The sequence below is a fragment of the Ursus americanus genome, chromosome 15 (assembly GCF_024610735.1).
Source record: "Ursus americanus isolate L20-20 chromosome 15, mUrsAme1.1.p, whole genome shotgun sequence".
Lineage (NCBI taxonomy): Eukaryota > Metazoa > Chordata > Mammalia > Carnivora > Ursidae > Ursus > Ursus americanus.
The window spans coordinates 53611548-53632396 of record NC_142141.1 but is presented as its reverse complement, the minus strand read 5'-3'; the positions used below and the strand labels follow the sequence as shown (position 1 = coordinate 53632396).

At 47.5% G+C, this 20849-nt stretch overlaps 1 protein-coding gene across 1 annotated transcript in view; it reads left to right on the top strand.

Moving 5' to 3' along the window:
• The window catches only part of TRIO (trio Rho guanine nucleotide exchange factor), a 348230-nt gene that overhangs the window by 194943 nt on the left and 132438 nt on the right, over positions 1-20849 (top strand). The window contains 3 exon segments of the mRNA XM_045787154.2: positions 307-498; positions 18076-18245; positions 19231-19405. Of these exon segments, the coding sequence (XP_045643110.1) occupies positions 307-498; positions 18076-18245; positions 19231-19405 (537 nt within the window).

The following is a 20849-nucleotide window of genomic DNA, read 5'->3' as shown; positions in this document are numbered from 1 at the left end:
TGTGAGTCATGCGACAGCCAGAAGCTGCCTACAGATACCCCACCACTGCTGTAGTCAGAAGGGCTTTGCCACAAGGTACAGAGTTGAATGATCTAGAACAGTAATGGGAAAAGCTGCTGATAGAGGTATATTGAACTGCTAGAGTCATCTCTTCCCATCACTTTTTTTCTGTTGGATTTATAGAAATGATCAGGAATATCCCAAACTGATTCCATTGCAGTCTGTTAAGGTGCCCAGCCGGGGTTTTTTTTGTTTTGTTTTGTTTTTTAATTCACCCTCTGTTTTTCTGGATTTTCTCTTGTACAGAACACATATACCAACGCAGATAAATTACTAGAAGCAGCAGAACAGCTGGCTCAGACCGGGGAATGTGACCCAGAAGAGATTTATCAGGCTGCCCATCAGCTTGAAGACCGGATACAAGACTTTGTTCGGCGTGTGGAGCAGCGCAAGATCCTGTTGGACATGTCCGTGTCCTTTCATAGCCACGTCAAGGAGGTAAGCCGTCAGGAGACACAACAGAGCGTGGGTCTGAAAGGCTCTGTGGACCCCTTGGGAAGAGTGTGGACTGGTTGTGATATGAGAAAGTGGACCAGAGGTGGCCAGCGATGAGGTGTAGCCCGTTTGCACTGAGCAGGCTGGCGTGGACAGGGGGGTGCACTAGGCTTCTCACTGGTCTTCCTAGCCTCTAGCCCCACAAGCATAGCCATGCCTCTGCCAGGGGAGCTGGAAGCCTGTGTGTCTGCAGGAGCGGACCCCTGAGGGCTGGGCTGGCAGACGAGACGTGTGGAGTAGCTGGTGAGCAGGGAAATGTCGGGCTGAAGGAGCTGCCTTTAACTTGGAGAGAGAACAGAGCATGTCCATTTAGCGTCAGTAAATGACCTGCATGTTGTGGTCAGAGCTGGGTTTCCTTTCTGTGTGTTAGTCTGTCATGTGGCCAACGTCATGGTTGAGTTCTGATTTTATCAGACTGTGTGACTACTCTCAGATTCTGATAAAAGTGAAGTTTATGCAATATTAAATTTAAATTACCAAAGCCAACATGGCCATAATAATATTAATGCTAATGTCATAGATATGCTCTTGTTAATCCACTTACCTCATTCTAAGAGATAATGTAAATCGATATCTGAAAAATGGGGAAGTACTAATTATGCTCTCGTGTGTGTTATTCTTAGTAGAAATCACATAAAAATACAATTCAAGAAACTCCTGTAGCTCTTGAGAAAAAAAAAAAGGATTTACAAATCTAATAAGGATGTCAACTTTTACTGCATTTTATTTCTAAGGAAGAAAAAATTCTCTACTTCACAGCTTTTTATAAGTTGGAATTGAGGAGCCCCTCCAGGTAATTTGGAATTGAACATATGAAAGCTTATAGACATAGGCTGGGAAGAAGGATCTAGAAAGAGTAAGGCTGCCGGAGAAACATGGGATGGGCATCAGAGATCAGGAACCAATAGACGTGTTCAGAAGGAAAGAACTTCACTGCCAGTTCTGGGATTTTGGGCAGTCAGTCTTCAACCAGGCCATTTGTAACTTTTGAAAGCTTGGTTCCCAGAAGAGCACACTTCCCTCTTAACTCTGAAACTGTCTGAGCCCGTGTGGCAAACTGGAGGCCCCGAGACCTTGTGCTTCAGCTCCAGCCAGGCTGCTGGTGAGCTCGGCCATCCTCTGCTGAGCAGCCCTTGCAGCAAAAGCGGGCACTTTGTGAGCCTGGGCGGCCGTCAGAATAGAAAACCAGCACCGCTGGCTGCTTTGCCTGTGCTTAATAGTGCCCTAGCTACAAAAGTCCACAGCGTCTACAGAGAAACTGGGTTTTTTCTGAGGAGACGTACAAATGCTACATTTGTCCACAAGAATTTCTGGTTACAGATGTGGCAGGCTGTAAGTTCTTCACTCTGCTCCACTCAAGCCGGAACCACCAGCTAGCCTTCCTGCCCCTGGCAGCTCTTCCCCCAGTCTCCCGCAGCGCTGCCACCAGAAATATGAATCCGACCAGGCCGTAGCCTTGTCTTTGAACCGTCAGGGACTCTGTGTATATGGGGCACCGGCCTGAAACCTCTCCTCATCCTCGTGGCCAGCTTCTACTTTTTCTGCAGCCCCTCATACTCAGGAGAGTGTCCCCAAACCTGTGGCACTCTGCCAGCCCCAAAACTTGGACTTACTGCTTCCCTTCACTTCCCCAGGCAGAGTTAGTGGTTTCCCTCGCACTTTCTGGAACTTTCTTTACATGTACCAGCTGTAGTACTTGTCCTCATGCGGTGTAGTTGTTTCTCCCTCTTTCTCCTCAGTATGGATATGTTAACTTCTCTTTATCTTATGCATTTGAACCCCCAAGCTGAGAGGGAGAAGGTGATGGTGTGACAAAGCAGATTGTGCCTTTGCCCATTAAGCTGCGGCAGACAGACAGCAGCGAGGAGCTCTGAGCAGCTGCCTCCGAGGGAGGCACCGCCGGTGGGGGCCGCAGGGGCCGGCGAGGGCCGTAGGGGCTGCCAGGGCGCCGGGTGGCCTGTGCTGCTGGAGAGAGAGGAACTGCCACCACGTGTTGGCAATCTGACATCTGTCTCTGTGACATGCCTAGTGATATTCTTTAGCAGGATTTGTAAAGATTCAGCTTGCCTTCAGGACAGAGAAGACGTTTTACATGAAGCAGTTGTTATGATTTACATCACCTTTTCAACTTGGTTACAGTTTTCAAAAAGCAGACACTAAAGGAAGCTAGAAGGAAAGCATTTTACAAAAGCTGTCCCCCAGAGACTCAGTTTGTGTTCATTGGTTTTTTACAACATCAGTAGCATTTTTAAGAAAAAAAAAAAATCTTAGAATAAGAATATTCCAGTTTTCAAGCAGTAGAGTCTGTCTGTCTTGTCACTAGACCTGGCAGTTTATGAAATAGTGAAAACATATTTTGTTTTCATTGACTTAGACCATGGGAACCTCCAGAAGTTATGAAGTTGGTAGACTAAGGAGACCTCAAATCTGGTTTAAAGGTGAAGTGGTTCCCTGTTACAATTCGAGAATTTTCAGTACATTCATTCTTTCGTTTTTATAGGAGAAACTGTCCCAGTGGCAGAGAAACTGGCATGTTGACCCTGACTTGGTTCTTCAGTGACGGGAGGCCGAGGAAGGGTGCCCCCGGTGGCCAGCTGGGGGGTGCCTGCAGGCAGGGTGGCTGGGAGCGCAGCCACTGGAGGCGGGCCACCCACAGGCATGGAATGCTGCCGGTTCTTCCCTGCCTTGTGCTTGGATTTCATTTTTAGCCCCAGCCACCGTCTGAGTACATTCATTTTTTTACTGCCCAGCTCCAGAATTCTCCCCCGTCTCCTTTCTCTGTGTTGCATTCATCATGCCCCAAGACCCACAGGGGTATTTGGTAGGTTTTATGTGGGGAGGAATGATTTCTTCAGTCATCGTGTTTTGAAACTGGTTATTGAATGAAAACTTAGATCCGTTTAGAACAAATTTAGTTGAAAACAAGATGAAAAGTGACAGAAGGGCCAAGGAGAGGTAGTCCTACTAATGAAATACCTGTTTGCATGAAGTTACTAAACAGTTTAACATCAGAGGGATGAAAAGTTGCTAAAAGATCTCTGCTATCTGAATTAATCTTTCTCAAGCAGATCATAGAATTTAAAATTACATAGAAGAAGAGAGAAAAAGCAGGTTGTCTTTTTCAGTTAGGCACATACACGAAGCTTTTTGGAAGTTAACTGTCACAGGCTCTCCTGGCGGCGTGCAGGTTAACTTCCTCAGCCCCGGGTGCCCAGCCGTGCTGGTTTCTCACTTGGTCCAGAGCACAGCAATGGCCCTCCCCTTTTCGCGGTAAATTTCTGGCCCACTGATGAGCACATAATCAAAGGTGATCTCATTAACAACCAACTTTAAAGGTGATGTTGGTTCAGGGCTAGCTTGGAAATGCTTCTTAAGAATCCCACCTGGAAGGGGGTTGGTGGTTACATGCTATGTCCGACCAAGCACTTAGATTCTGAGCGAGACCTCTGGACTCCTTGCTCTCCTGACCCCAGAGAATGGACTATAGAATTCCCATTCCTGTGACGAGAGCAGAGAGGAAGTATTTTCTACCTTGAGGTCAGATGCAGAAGATGGCTGATAGAGGTGTTAGCTTCAGTTTCATCCCTAAACCCAGATTTGGAAGCATTCTGGGACCCTTCCAAGTTCTGTTTTGTTTTGTTTGTTTTTTTCCCTCTGAAGCAATTCATGAGATGCTTTACCTCAGAAGGCTGGAAGACTGATAGTCTCCTTTTTCCTTTTGACAGTGTTTTTATTTTTATTTTATTTTTTTATTAGTCACCATGTAGTACTTCATTAGTTTTTGATGTAGTGTTCCATGATTCATTATTTGCATATGACCATGTCTTTGAAGTAGTATTTGAAAAGAATGTTGATTAGCCTAACATGAATTTGGATTTCATTTTAAGAGAAGTTTTCTCCTCCTGCATTTTGTCTTCTACCTCTCAATCTCTCAGCATTTTATTCACACCAACTCTGACCGTACCTCGCCTGTTATTAGTCCTGTGTTACCTGCCTTCCTTTCCTTTCGAGGCTTTTTCCCACTGTTGAATCACTTATTCACTCCTTCACCCCTTCCCAGTGTCTCCCCGGCAGCCGTCACATGCCCAGACAAGGCCAAATAGCTGGTGGAGAAACATACTTCGGCTTTCATGTGTGTTCTGTGTTTCAGTCATTTGTTTTTCGTGGTGGATGTGAAGTTCCTTGCAGACTAGAACTGTGTCTCACTTATCTTTGTATCTCACTAGTTAGCCTGCGTTCCAGACTCAGCATAGCCTCTGTCAGCGTGGGGAATAAATGATGTCTATTTTTAGCTCACCTTTCTGAGATTCAGTGATAGAGGGACATATTTCCGTTTCCAAATCTAGCACAAGCATCGTTATTTTCATCCTTTCATCCTTTGTTCTCAAAATTAGGTCCTGAGTTAATTGATAATTACCTTTGAAGTTTGTGGGTTATTTGAGGCAACCAGGTGGTGGTACGGTGTTCTTGGCCAGAGTTAATTTCTGGATTTGATTCAGTGGCCTTGAGTTGGTTTTGTTTGCTGGATTCCTGAAAGCCTTGGTTTCCCAGGGAGGACCATTCGCATTTGAATCGGGCTGTGACTCTCGTTGGGTTTAAGTAAAGAAGCCTTTCGGTTCTGTTTCTGCAAACTTCCACACTGAACTGGGACAAGCTGGAGAGTGAATTGGGCATCTGCTGGTTAACCTCATTCAGGAAGATTGTCTGACGGTGTGTGCTGTTCCTTGCGTCGACCAGCTGCCCTCTAACTGGACTCTCGTTCTCACTGGCAGTCACCGCGCAGATCCCACTCCCTCCTCCTGACCTCTCAGAGAGGGCCTGTCTCTGCCCCCCCCCCCCCCCCCGCATGCCTGTCCAGGGGATGGGACACGTTAGCTCTCTGAGTGCCCCCAGCCTCTGGAGCTTCAGAGCCCTCCAGCTCCCCCCATCCCACCGTCCTGTGCTATGTTCTCTACAAGGTGATCCCCCACTTTCAATTTGGCCTTCTCAGCTGTGCTTTTGCTGATGACTCATGTGTCTGTATCGTCTAAAATGATTTACACATTCCTCCTTTCCCATTTCTACCTCCACATATATACGTATGTGATACCTGCAAGCATATTCCCATCTTATTCTTTTCTGGCTTTCAGTTCAAAATAATTATCAGTTCACAGGAAGTTGGCAAAAAAGAAATGGACAAGGAGGTACGTGCCCCTTCTCCCAGCCTCCCCCAGTGTCATGTCTTGTGTAACCACAGTGCACTGTGAAAGCCGGGAAGTGACTTTGCTGTGCCCCACAGAGCTTATAGCAGCGTCACAGGTGTGCATGCACTCGTGTGTGCGAGCACGCGTGTGGTCAGCTCTGTGCACTGTTATCGTCTGTATATTCACGTTACCACCACCACTTTCAACATACAGAGTCCTACAGATTTGTTGCCATCACCCTCCTGATACACCTCCTGTTCACACCCAACCCCGACTGCATCTCTAACCCCTGGCAACCACTTATCCGTTGTTCTCCATCTCTGTAATTTGTTATTCAAAGATGTTACATAATGGGATCACATGCTCTATAACCTTTTTACGCTACAGTAATTCCTTGAGATCCATCAGTAGTTCTTTCCTCTTCATTACTGAGTAGTGTTTCATGGTATGCATATGTCCTAGTGTGCTAGCTGTTTATCCAGTAAAGGACAGTGGGGTTATTTTCAGGTTTTGGCTGTTACAAAGGGAGACACTGGACCATCGCACACAGGTTTACACGTGGATGGAAGTTTTCATTTCTCTGGGGTAAATGCCCAAGAGTGCAACTGCTGGGTCCTCTGGTAAGCTCATGTTCTAAGAGAAACTGCTAAGCTGTTTTCCAGAATGGTGTATCATGTACACTCCCATCAACAGTGGAGGAGTGGGCTCTAGCTGTGTAACTACTCAAGAGTCCGGGATCGCTGTGATACATTTGTCAACGGGAGAGGTTAGGGCCCAGTGCATCATATCTTAGGATGTTTACTTCAGATGATCTCATCTCAGTAATTTATGTTCAATATTCAGTGCCCTAGCTGAACTCTCTCCTTCCACTATTAAACATTCGATTCTTCTGATTAATCTGATGTAGGTACAAATGAGCAATTAAACGGCCCCAAGCCAGAGAAAACAAGAGGAAGCTAAGGGCTTAGAACCATCTACGGTGTCGTCAGCCCTTGCATGACTGAACGTGACGTTTGGCTTTGGGCATTCGGTTGCTGTCAGCAGGTTTAGCACTTTGTCTTCATATAGTCTGTGGTGTCTGGTATTAAAAAAAAAAGAATAGGCAGTCTTCCCATAGGTGAAAAAATATATATATATTAAATAGATCTAGTCATTCAAGCTTTCTGTAAAAATATAATCTTTATTAAAATAATTAAGAATATCAAAGTGTAACATGTCCCCTGAACTGGCTGAGTGACCTGGGGCAGACTGTTCTGGAGAACCTTGGCTTCTAACTATGGGACAGGAACACTAAGGTTCTAGGGCGTGTGGCTCAGCTGAGCAAAGCTCCAGGTGTAGTAACGAACCATAGCACCCGTCTTGTAGGAGCAGCCAGGACATGTGCCTTTCTCGCCTCCTCACGCCATCTGTAGCTTTTTGGACACAGAATGAGGCCAATTTAAATGTGCTATGCAAAGGTATAAGTACCCAGGTGTAATCTGATCTTTTCTTCACTCATCTTTGTTTACTCATCCTCTTCACTCATCTACTTGGGGTGCCCTCGCTCTGAGAAGCACCTTGCTCTGACCCCATTGTTTAGGATCAGAGGTTGAATGAAGCCTTCCTAGAATATGTTCTGTCCCCAGGCCCGCTCTGTCCCCGGCCCCACTCTGTCCCAAGGCCTGCTCTGTCGCGGCCCCACTCTGTCCCCGGCCCCGCTCTGTCCCCGGCCACGCTCTGTCCCCGGCCACGCTCTGTCCCTGGCCACCCTCTGTCCCCAGCCCTGCTCTGTCCCCAGCCACCCTCTGTCCCCGGCCCCGCTCTGTCCCCAGGCCCGCTCTGTCCCGGCCCCGCTCTGTCCCCAGCCACCCTCTGTCCCCGGCCACGCTCTGTCCCCGGCCACCCTCTGTCCCCGGCCCCGCTCTGTCCCCGGCCACCCTCTGTCCCTGGCCACCTTCTGTCCCCGGCCCCTCTCTGTCCCCGCTCTGCTCTGTCCCCAGCCCCACTCTGTCCCCGGCCCCACTCTGTCCCTGGCCCCGCTCTATCCCTGGTTCTGCTCTGTCCCCAGGCCCGCTCTGTCCCGGCCCCACTCTGTCCCCAGCCCCACTCTGTCCCCGGCCACACTCTGTCCGCAGCCTCACTCCGTCCCTGGCCATGTTTCATCCCCGGCCTCACTCTGTCCCTGGCCCTGCTCTGTCCCTGGCTCTGCTCTGTCCCCAGGCCCACTCTGTCAGGACAGAGTCAGCTCTTACAAGGAATCTGTACTCATGGACATGTGTTCCTTTGTGCACACCACTCAGTACTTTTGTTACCAGCCAAAGCTACAAAATGAGTGATTTTATTTTTCCAACCAAATAAATATGCATAAAACATTTTTGTTGGCCCGTGGGGAAAGAGAGATGTTACTATCTGAAAAAGAAGTTCCTTTTATCCAAATAGTTTCATGTAAAACACATATTTTCTGTAGAGTACTTTAAAACTGGTTTAAATTCATGAGTTTTCTGTTTCTTAATATTGGCCCAATATTTTCAGGTAGAGAAAATTTTTATGTCAACAGAGTAATTAGATGTTAGTGCAGAAAATTACAGTGGACGCTAACATACCTGACATGTATTGGTCACTTAGTAGATGATTATTAAGTGAACAAATTAATAATGTTCTGTATTATCATTATTTGTAACTCAGTATTACAACAGGGATTGAAAATCTATAACGGCACTGACTCCAAATTTTACAATTTCTTGTTGAAGGGTCAGCCCGCAGTGGAGGAGCAGATGTCTGCTTTAAGTCGTTGTTTGGGCATTGGCCTCAATTAATGTCATAGAAAGGGGAAGCACTTGAACAGAATGTCAAGCCAGTGCAATATTCTAGGTCTTAAAATGCCCAGCTGAAAATGGATGTATACATAATCTGGTTTACTCATTAGACTTTTATTTAATAGAGCATTTTTAATATTCTTGGTTTTTTATTTTGATACTTGGCTCCATAAACCAAATGGGATAGGTCTTTGGTTAATTGTGAGAAGTACATCATCCATGTCCATTTCTGGCATGTATCGTTTGTTTCTGATTATTGTTCTTACTGAATAAGTGGTAGAAAGGTTGATCGCCAACAACATATAAAGGTTTTGTCAGGAAAGCTTGAAAGCTCTAGATAAGAAAGGGCTTTTTGGTTTTGTTGATGTTTTCCTCTCTTTGAAGCCCAGAATTCAGAACCCCAAGATCAAGGAAGGGCTGGGCTTTCTGCCTGACGCTGGTGAAGTCTGTGGACACGAGTAGAAAGTAGACTTCATGTACTTTCGCTTTGCTTTCTTGGTCTCCTCAGGGAGGCCGCTTTTCAGACTTAGAAGAAGTGGAAGACCAAATGAGTGAAGGTTTTATAAGGAAGGACTTATCTCTTCTAAGTGAGTTCAAGTCTCTATCGCAAGACAAATTAGACCTTGGGTAGTGAAAGAACTTGATGGTTGAGTCTGTCGATCTTTAAAGAAGTGCCAGAGAGACATGCCAGGGGGCTGGAGATGCAGGAGGCAGAGTTCACACAGCACTCGGGCAAGCTCAGTCCTAAGCAGAGTTTATAAACCGCCAGTGGAGGAAGAAATGAACAAACAGGTTACAACATGTTATCTTAATTTCATTTTTTACTGGGTTTCTGGTTTAATGAAGGGCATGCAGTGGAATTAGTGAGCATTTGACCAGGCATTTGACATTTAATTTGTAGACAAAATAGGAAAATATGGACAATCTAATCTGTTAGTACAGTCACTAGAATCAGACTGCTGAATGGCTGGGAAAAAATGTCAGCTGAAGGAGTCTGTTATCACAAGACCAGCCCTGTCTTTATCCTCCCATGCTGCTCCCCAAGTGGAAGGTGCCAAGAAGAAAGTGTTCGATAGTAAGGTATTACTCATGATACCTGGTTGTGAGTAAGGAAGTAACTTCCAGTCCAGACCCGTGGTTGGATCAGACTTGCTGATAGTGGTGACCATGAGAAATGGTAGACCAGTCACCTCAGTTGTACCTGAGGCCTAGCAGATGGGTGGGTGTCATCCCTGGTGTCACCTTCTGTAGGGGAGCAGCCTGTGCAGTTGTCCTGTCTTTGAACTGACTCCACTAATGTATTCAGAACTTTTATGTCTCACGGCACTGGAGGAAATAATGCTAAGTGAAATAAGTCAAGCAGAGAAAGACAATTATCATATGATTTCTCTTATCTTATAAAAACTAGGAAGATCGGTAGGGGAAGAAAGGGATAAAGAAAGGGGGGGTAATCAGAAGGGGGAATGAAGCATGAGAGACTATGAACTCTGAGAAACAAACTGAGGGCTTCAGAGGGGAGGGGGTGGGGAAATTGATAGGCTGGTGATGGGTAGTAAGGAGGGTACGTATTGCATGGTGCACTGGGTGTTATACGCAACTAATGAATCATCGAAATTTACATCAGAAACCAGGGATGTACTGTATGGTGACTAACATAATAAAAAAAAAAAAAAAGAACTTTTATGTCCCAGTTTGACATCTGGAAAGATTGCCCATCGGAACTCAGGCACCCTGAAAACTAGTCGTTGTTGTATGGAGAGCTGTCTGTCTTGAAAATGGCCAAATGGCCACAAAGCAAGGGCAGACTTGGTGCAGCAGAAATAATTGTGGCTACCTTAAAAGCCTTGTCAATGAGACCATCATCACGGGGCTTGTTAGTGGGTGACCTCAGCGAGGCTGGAGAACGATGTCTCCCCTGTATGTCTCTGTCCCCATGCAGAAAGCCTGTGAGTGGGTGGATTGGCATGAAAGGCATGCTTATCAAAGTCTAGGCCAGGGTCTGTAAATTATGTAGGATCCCAAAACATGTCAGCAGGAATAAGCCAGAATCCATCTTAGAAATTTTTTTCTGTTTTGTTTTCCTTTGTTTTTAAGATTTTATTTGTCAGAGAGAGAGAGAGAGAGCGAGAGAGCGCACAAGCAGAGCAGCAGGCAGAGGGAGTAGCAGGATCCCCACTGAGCAGGGAGTAAGACCTGAGCCGAAGGCAAACACCCAACTGACTGAGCCACCCAGCCTCCCTAGAAATTTCATTCATGGGTTTTCATATGAGCCTTTTGAATTATAAACACACATCTAGACAGGTTATAGAGTAAGGGTCACAGGCGTGGCCACAGCACTTGCTAAAACAACAACCTTACACATGTTTATGAACAGAGTGCACAATAGTGTCGTGCCCCATGGCTGTAATGAGCAAAAGCATCGAAAAAAATCCCGGTTGGGGGGCAGTCATCTCGCTGTGCACTGCTGGTTGGATCACATGTGATGTCGCCTTTGCTCTCCCATCCCCACTTTGCAAGGTGTTCAGAGGAGAGTGAGCTGGTGTGGAAGGAGTTTCAGATCCTGCCACACTGGTAGAGTCCAACAACTGAAGTGTTACCCTTGGGATAGGGAGGACAGACTATACCAGTGCTCACTATCTTCAGAGACTTGAAGAGTGAAGGAGGAATTATGCTTTGACTAACTGCAGACTGTTTCGGGGGGAAGGTGCTTGCTGTCAAAATGACGTGGCAGTGGGGAGGACCTCTTCCCACATTTGAAACCTCAGAAAGAGTGTTTTATGCTTTGGTGATGTTGGGGAATAAAAAGAAAAAAGAAAATCCCTCATCTCAGAATCTCTGTTTTTTACCAAGTTGACTTCATGTAAATATCTAGATCATTGAGGTTCCCGCTCTGACCTTGGTCTCTGTGTGGGTCCCTCTATCCAGCCATATCATGTGTGCGTCACCTTGTCCTTGATCACGTGTCCACGGCGCCCACATGGCATCCCCTCTTTGCCGAGGGCTGCCCTGACATGCTCCTGCTTTCTTCTCCTTCTGTCCCCTCTCTTACACGTACTTGCATGGGTATTATTTCATGATACTGACTCTGATTTGTGTGCCTCTCCCCCCCCCCCCCCCCGCACCAAGTACATCCTTCACAAATTTCCTTTCGTCATGTTAGGGCATCTTTTATCACCCACCCCAGAATCAAGCCTTCACTCCTCCTTGATCAGGGCACCAGGTGTGTGCACCATTTCAGGCTGAAGAAGGTGCCACACATGCAGGAACGGCTCCCCTTTGAGCCCCGCTGCTTGTACCTGAAACTGAATCACGATTTACCTGCACAGTGGGTGCCCTCAGAAATCCCGAAACTACCTACTCCTGCTCCTGGCTTGCAGCTTCTGCTGGGGGAATGCGGCTTTTATGCTTCCCATGCTGGCCTTACAGCTCACCCCTCCCCATTGATACCCAGATGATTGTCTTTGTCATAAACAGCCGTAGGGAAGCGGATGGCAGTCGTGGTAGTTTGTTTATAAAGTACTTGGAGTGACTGAGCGCTTTCACAGGTCTGTGTTCACTTCATCTGATTTTCATACTGGGCTCTGCCAGTTATGGAAGGCATATGGTAAGATGATCCATTTCATGGATGAGAAATCTGAGGGTAGAGAGTCTCACGGATTTTCCCAAGGCCACGTGCAGATAAGGGCCCACATCTGACGTCTTGGGCTCCACCTCAGGATGGAGTGGGCTTTAGTAGGCTGCATTCAGATTTTGCGTCTGAAAGAGGCTGCAGCTAAAGCAATCCCCAAATCTCAGGCCTCCGATCCGACCACCTGCAGAATAGGGCTGGAAGCTCAGTCCTTCCTGGGGTTCCCCCAGGCCAGCAGGTTCCTCTGGGAGCTCCCTCTGGTAAAGTTTCCCATCCGATTAGTGAGGAAGGGGCTTTTCCAGGACATTTCTCCCAGCAGAGTTGCAGTTTCCTCTTTTAGGCTCCACCCAGCCCAGAGGTGAGGGGGAGGGGCCCAGAGTGGAGGTGCGCCTGGGTCAGACCCGGCCAGATGCCACTGGGTGCAGGACCAGGGCTCTCACATCTTTGTCACAGGAATTCTCTCTCCAGAACCTCTTGTGTCTCCCTAGCCCAGCCTTCTCTGTGGGTGGATCCTGGTCCATGAACTAGGTCTATAGGAATGCTGCTGGCGACTGCTCAGAGGGCCTCTAGGGGGCAGCGTTGCCTAACTCTGGCTGTGGGCCACAGTTCCCACAGTAAAATCCAGGCAGCTGAGAACCTGGAGAGAATGCAGCTCCTCTCCTGCTGTGCTGTCGCAAAGATGTATCTCTTTATTGGAAATTAACAGCACGCACAGAAGTGCAGGGGTTTTTCACGCTTAGGAAATTTATGGTAAAAATTTCACAGGTATCCTAGAGACTTTTTCTCGTTCTTTTATTCAGAGGTTATTTTAGGCAGCATATACTAATTTAAAAGCTTAAAAATAGATTTTACGTGAATCACGCTGCACTATGATATGTATCAGTTCATCACCAATATTAGAAATGACCTTTATCTGAGAATCCTTTTTTCTCCAGATTGAGAATGTTTTCTGTAGAAGCAGGGAAAAAATTTTTTAAAGGGGCAAATGATTTGCGGGCATTTGACATTATGGATTTAAATATAACCTTGCTCCTTTTACCTCATTTACTGTTCCCTTTTCAACTGCCGGAGCCCGAGATCCATTTCTGTGGTTTCCTCCATGGCCGTGGCCGTTCACCGGTTCCACAGCTGGCTGGGCCCGGTGAGCCTGTTCCACCGTGGATGCGTGTCCATGTGTCCAGGATGTTGAGGAAGGGAAAAGGTTTGACCCACAGATCCTCATGGCATTTCCCCTGCAACCAAGGGGAAGTGAGCACTATGGACTCCAATGCACTAATTCTAGCACCTTTTCCTCATACTATTTTTAGGTGTAAAAAGATTTAAACATGGGTTGGTTTTAAGTCCACCAGACTCAGTGACATATTTTGAACAATAGGTAGCAACCTGGATATGTTTTGAAAAGTATCTAGAGAAAGAGAACTTAAAACGTTGTGGTTTTTCTTATTAGACATGTTTTTTCAAAGAACAAAGCTAGTACTGGTGGCTCACATTTACTTGTTTCTGCACTCTGCACGTACCATCCCACTGACTCTTCGCAGCAGCTCCCTGAGGGAGGAGCTGTTACAGGCCCATCTTACAGATGAGGAGCCCGAGACGTGGACCAGCCAAGTAGCTTGCCCAGGACCATGGCCCAGGATGTTAAGTCAGGATAGGGTGTCAGGCAGTCTGGCTTCAGAGCTCACACTCTTAATTGTTAGTCCGTATTACTTCTTAAGAGAGCTGTTTTAATTATCATTTGTGGATGAACTGTTAACTCTTAGGCCGTTGAGGTGGAGTTATGTAGAAGCTTAAGCGTTGTGCCTCCGGGCACTTCCAGGCATTGGTTTTGATCTCCTCCTCACAGTGTATAGAAGCAAGGCTCGTTAACATGGTTTCATAATCTGAATTATGTATGTATTTCTGTTAGTATTTGCTAGCGAAGAGGAATTTTATACCCCATCCCCCATCCTGTCCCACAAACTGGGTTGTGAGTTAGGCCTCACAACTGAGTCAAGCACCAGACAGGGACACAGACACCCCTTGGGTCCACTGTGGCATCATCTAGGCTACTGGTGCAAGACAGGTGCTGGGCCAGGGCTCCTGGAGGGGCCTAGCAGGCTGATGACCCTGGGGAGGCCTGACCCAGCTGTGTGAACAGGGGTTGGGGAGGCGGGTTAGGCCACCTGTATGCTAGGTGTGTCTTATCCAGCACCTGCAGATTCTCTACCAGCTGTCTTAATTCACTTTGTTATATTTTGCTGATATTGTAGTGTTTTTCTAGTGGTCTTAAAAAAAATTGTGTTTCTATTTTTCCACAAATTTGAAAGAAGAGATACTAGTCTCTATTGGTGTTATGAGAACCTAGCTCTTACTAGCGTAGTGTAACTCAAACCAGAGGCCCCCATTGGCTCCAGCCCCCCGTGGACCAGCTTGTTCTCCGATAAGTCCCACACCCCCTTCTGTGATGCAGAGTCAACATTTGGGGTGGACTTGACTCCTTTACCCTTCTTCTCATCAGCACTGCTGCTGTTTAGCTGACGGTGAAAGAGAGCAGTCCTTTCTGGCTGTACATTTGCTTTTGCATTCAACTCCACTGAGTGAGCGGCCCTCTTTCTAAAGACCCCGCCATATGATGTGCGGTGCCTCTCTGTCCATCCGTCACGTGTGCTCCCTGGTTAGTCCGTGAGCCTGGCCGATTCACAGGCGCACGTGCTCTGGGGACCCTCCTTTTTCTGGGTTCTCACAAGCGACGAGGCAGGAGCAGCTTCAGTGCAGTGCGCGTAGGAAGGCGGAGATGAGAGTTGAGATTTTAAAAGGAAGGAATTAAGGCATTCTTCTTTTTTTTTTTTTTTCCATTTTCTTTTACACTGGTATCAATGTAATTGAACAGGTCCGCCTTTTCAGAGTGTTTGTCTTTGGACAGGAATCCAAGGGTGGGGAGGGCTGCAGCGTGGCTGAGGGGGATTTTTCTCTGTGGGGAGTAAGTGGGAAACAGGTTACCAGGAAGTTGATGAAACCATTTGAGCTGGAAAAGCCTTCCTATTAGACAACATACCCTGGATGTTTTGGGATAAATATTTTGACTCAATAAAATGTGCTGGTAAAATTGTTGTTATTGCTCACTGGCACATTCTTGGTTTCTTAGCGAATCTTGCCTCTTGAGTTAATTTGAGTGGGTCATTATGCTTTGGGAATTAAATTTGTACAGAGCACTGCTGATGCCCCAGCGCTCTCCTGCAGCCTCTGTCTTCCGGCCCTCAGAGTGACTTCTCAAGGCCAGTGTTGGTCTGAGGGTCCCTGTCGTAGCGAACTGAGTCTCAGAGAAATTCAGTTCTCTCTTAGATCACAGAGCCAATGCTTTGTTAAAGTGTCTCCTAAATCCACAATACCCTGCTATACAAGATGACCTGTAGAACTTGGAAGATTTTTCATAGGAAATATCAGAGCAAATTTGGAGATTCCTCATGGTCATGATGCTGTCATCCTTCCTGTTATTTACCAAGGCTGCAACCATGTTCACCAGGATTTAGAGGAAAGCAAACAACAACAACAAACCCAAAAGAGTATGTTCTTGATTATGGGCCCTTTATAGATGGTGCGAGCATTAGTCCATATTTATATGGCGAATCAAAGAATGGTACTGTTGGTGTTGACTGACAATATCAATGCAAAGTATGACCGGATCTAGAGGGCTCTTTCCCAGGAGCTTGGCCCCAGCAGTTGGTTTTGCCCACATGGTGCAGGTAACTTCATCACCTGGGCTTCTTTTCCTTAACCTATAAGATCAAAGAGGTGAACCAGCCTACCTCTAAAACCCCTTTAAATTAAAATTCTGGAATTGTGTGGAATTTGATAACTTATAGACAAAATTGGGTGCATAGAAAAAAACAAGTTAACAGATGTTTTATTTAACATTTTGAGTAAAGTGAACTCCTAGGGTCCCAGGTACCTTGACTGAAAAGTAACTCTTTTGCCATCACTTTCCTTATTTTTAAATTGACCTGCCATATTTAAAATACTGACATAACTAAAGCTACATTTAACAACAAAAGAATTCTTAGAAGGTTAGCTTGGGTTTGCCATCGTGAGCAAGGAGGAAATTGCTAATTAAAACCATAATGAGATGGCACTCATCTAGACTGACTAAAATTAAAAAGACTGACCTTCTCAGATAATGGTGAGGATGCGGAGGAATTGGAATTCTCAAAGGCTGCTGGCAGAAATGTGCCATGGTACAGCCACATGGGAAAAACAGTTTGGCAGTTTGTTAAAAATTTAAACATACACCTATCATATGATCCAGCCCCTCTACACCTATTCACCATTAAAAAAGGGAAAACAGAGGTACGTACAGAGACCGTGCACAGGTGTTCTTAGGAACTGTATTTGTAATGGCCAAAAAGTGGAAACAAGTCCGATGTCCTTACCAGATGAGTGGCTAAACTGTGCCATACAGAGACTGGAATACTGTCCCACGGTAAAAAAAAAAGTATGGGCTGTTGATACACACAATAGTATGGATGAATCTCAATTCTGTTGAAGGAAAGAAACCAGACCAAAAACAGAGTTCATAGGGTCTGATTCCATCTATATACTTTTTCAGGAAAATGCAAGCTGATATATTAGTGAGAAAGCAGATGGGAGATTGCCTGGGGAGGGAGGTCAGAGGGAGACAGAAGATTACAGAGGGCACAAGAAGACTTTTGGGGTGATGGAGCTGTTCACTGTGGACAGCAGGGGTGTTTTCATGGGTGCGTCCATATGTTTAAAAACTTTGCAAAGTATATCCTGGAAATTCATGCAGTTTATTGTATGTCAACTATGCCTCAGTAAGGCAGTTTTCAAAAAAGCATGAGCTCAGAAACAAAAGACCCAATACAACATTTATTTTGGCAAGCATAGTTTGCCGTATGGGCCACAGAGGCTTGTTGGCATTGGGGGTAGAGGCTTCTGTGGGTAACAGAAGCTTGGAAGATATGGGGGAGGGGGTGATTCTTACATCCCTGAAGCAGCAGGAGCCTTTCTCCTCACATAAACCACTTCCAAGCCACCAGAGCCCTGCTCGGTGTAATGAGCCATCTTTCCCAGTTTGCCGAATGGCTCCGCAGGGATGTGGGAGGGGGGACTTGCCGGAAGTGGGTGAAGTGCTCTGCTCCTGCCGGGCCTGAGGTCATTCTTGCCACTGTCGTTCCAAGTTGTCTTTACTCGTCAACGTCCCCAGACACATCTTGAGTGGTTGTACAACGGAGGTTTGAGGTGTTTTCCAGATGCACACTCTTTCCACTGGAGGAGTGTGCTGTGGCCGGGTCAGCCATGGCCTGGGGTGGGCCACGTTACTGAGCGGTGCCACATCCAAATCTCCCGCCAGGCATGGTGATGTATTTATTCCACCACATCATACGCCTCCTCCTTTTCTGAGCCCTGTAAAGCAGCCACATCTGAGCAGTGGTTTAATAATTAATAATGGGTTGTAGTGCCCTTGCTAAAAATAAAATAAAACCATCCATCTGCTAAACAGGAGTCCAAGGATGTATAAAGGAATGCGTTATGCTTAGCAGATGTTTCGGTTGGTGGAGGGGGTCTTTCTTCTTTCTCTTACACTAGGATGGAGCCTAGGAAGAATCGGAAAGAGTGACTTCCCTTTCCTCTTTTCTCTTTTGTGACAGTCCCCTTGGGCTCTCTGCCTGTTTATTTTTCACCATGCAGTGGTTGCATACTGCTTTTTTTGTGCGTGTGTTCCGCCCGCTGGTCCTGCTCGGGGTGCTCCCCCTTCCCGCCCTCCCCGCCCTGGGAACAGGCTGCCCCCAGCTCCCTCCCGGTGTGGTCACTTGGTGTCTGCACCAGGACTTCCTGGGGAGGGGGACTTCCTGGGAAGGGGGACTTCCTGGGGAGGGGGCCCGGGGGCCTGGCCTCACTGCACTCTCTGCTTCCCCAGCTGTGGACATGGCTGGAGGAGCTGCAGAAGGAGCTGCTGGATGACGTGTACGCCGAGTCGGTGGAGGCCGTGCAGGACCTCATCAAGCGCTTCGGCCAGCAGCAGCAGACGACCCTGCAAGTGACGGTCAACGTGATCAAGGAAGGGGAGGACCTCATCCAGCAGCTGAGGTGGGCCGTGTCCCTGGCCTCCCGCCGGGGCACAGACGCTCTGAAATCCTGCCAGTCATTTCCCCTTCCCTGAGCTCCCACTTTTGAACAATTAGCAGTAGTTCTCTGCCTATCTAGGTAGAGAACAAATAACAACTCTGCCTACAAAGGAGAATACCGTCCCTTTCTTCCTCTTCTCTGCTTTTCTCTAGGGTAGTCTTTTTGGCTCAAGGGTTTCTCTCATGACAGCATTGACTAATAAACTTAGCCAGAACTCAGCTTTTATTAATATTTCCTCTTAACACTTACCTAATAATTATTGAAATTTCTTTACAAACCAGACTGATTTAAACCTCCGAGGACTGTGTCCACCAGACCCTGAGTGACCTGCCTCTGTAGGCGGTGGTAGGCGTCTTGTCCTCAGAACTGAGGCTCTGGGAGGCCGGGCCTGGGGAGGGGTGGGAAGTTACCTGTCCCTCAGGTGCTCCTCCATGCAGGAAGGCAGGTGGCCCTGCTGGGCCTGGAAGCAGATGCATGTTACTGGATCACTCAGGGGACAGTTACTGAATCATGACTGAAAGCTTCATGTGCTGCTCACTTTGCCAAGAGCCAGGCAAAAGTGACTGTTACAGGCTGACTTGCTTGCATTAGGGTTGAACCCCTTGCTGCCGCCCTGACTGCCATGTGTAGCAAACAGGTATTGTCTGTTCTGTTCTCTCTGCTTAGGGAGAGGAGTGGCTCAAGTTGAGCTCTGCTGAAGCTGCTTTCCCTGATAGACTTCCTTTGAGAGGAGAGTCTTCAGTGTGGCCTCAAACCTGGCAGCTTGCTCGGGGGAGGAAGCCCAGCGTTGTGCAGCGGGAGGGGCTGCTGATTCCGTTTTCTGAGACCAGCGGCCCCGCTTCCTGCCAGCCTTCTTCCCCCTGAAGTCCCTGCAGCCGGCCGGATCTGGTGTCTGACAATGGGAGACTTTCTCATGCCCATCCCGTCCCCTTCTGCCCCTCCGCAGGGACTCGGCCATCTCCAGCAACAAGACCCCACACAACAGCTCCATCAGCCACATCGAGACGGTGCTGCAGCAGCTGGATGAGGCCCAGGCCCAGATGGAGGAGCTCTTCCAGGAGCGCAAGATCAAGCTGGAGCTCTTCCTGCAGCTGCGCATATTCGAGAGGGATGCCATTGATGTGAGTGTCCGTGTGTCCGTCCATCCTCTGTCTCCTGCGGGTTCCCGCATCATCTGGCTTGCTGGGTGTAAGGGGGGAGGACGGAGGGAGGGAGGACTGCGCCTCGCCTGCAGGGCGTTGTGCTGGCCACCACACCGCACATCAGGGGAGAGCGAAGCCGGTGCTAGTGGAGCCCAAGCCCAGCTGCCACGAAGAATAAGTAGCTTGTTTAAGCCCACGCCGCGCGGCACCCCCTGTCTACACAGCCGAGGCTCACACCTGAGGCCATGATGCTCCCTTTTCCCTTCTGTCTCACCCCTCTCGCCCGCTGCCTGCCTTTCCCCCTCCCATCCTCCTCCCCCAGACAGTGAGCCTGTGCTGAGAGCAGTTTTGTTGGTGTGAAGTGCAGTTGTTTTTCTCCACACAAGTGTGCTCAGATGAAATAAGATTTCATTCTTACTACTTAAAAATTACACCTTATATGTGAGGTTTCTTTTTCAACAAAAGGGTGGTTCTTAATTCTGTGTCAGGGAAGATCTCATTTTGAACTTGATGAAGTGCAAGCAGAAGTAAGTGTAATTGGATGGCGCTGAATCTGTCTGTGGAACATGGTGAAAGGAACCAGAAGTCACTTCAGCCTGGGGGAGGCCAGCTTCCTGGTGCCTGTCAGCTTCATACAGCTGGCAGAGTGACCAGCGCCTGTCCAGGTACCTGCAGCCCACCAGGTGGTCCTGTGACTGCGGAGTGGTGTCTGTAGGGCGTACCCTCCTCATGCTAGTGCCTTGAGGGTTTGCACACCCAGACCCTCAATGTCACCGAAGGCAGACACCGACGGCCAGGGTTTGTGTACACTGCTTCACTTCTTTCTGCTCAGGGGAGGACCCTCTGCCTGAAGTGGGCCTTGCCTGCTTCTCTCAGGCCTGTCCGTAGGCCCAGCTCTAAGGGTGGTCTTGGTATTTGGTACAGGGACCAGGTCAGGCCCTGTGCAGGGCCTCTCATGGGGGTCTCTGGTCGGCCGTCTGTCTAAACTTCCATCAACATTTTCATTAAAGAAAAGCCTTCTTGGCCGTTTTCATTGTCATCATTGGTTCATGATAAGAAAAGAGTTAAATGCCATGTGCATTGTCTGGTAAAATCTGCTGTCAGTGTCTTGACCTTTAAAGCCACATGTGAAGCCATGTAGAGAAAGGGCACGCTGTGCTCAGCTCATTAAGGACCTGTGCATGGCCTGGGCATTTTGTGCCGGTTCCAGGTTGCAGACTGTATGAACCAAAGACCCAGCATGTCTGTTTTCCTCTCTGACCCCTACTTCATATGAATTGCTTTAATAAACGTAGCTGCTATTGAGTAGTTCCAGTTAGGAAACACAGAGCAAACAATCGCATTATTTAAAGTTTTTCATCATGATATTTTGATACTTTTTAAAAAAAGATTTTAGTTATTTATTTGACAGAGATAGAGCCAG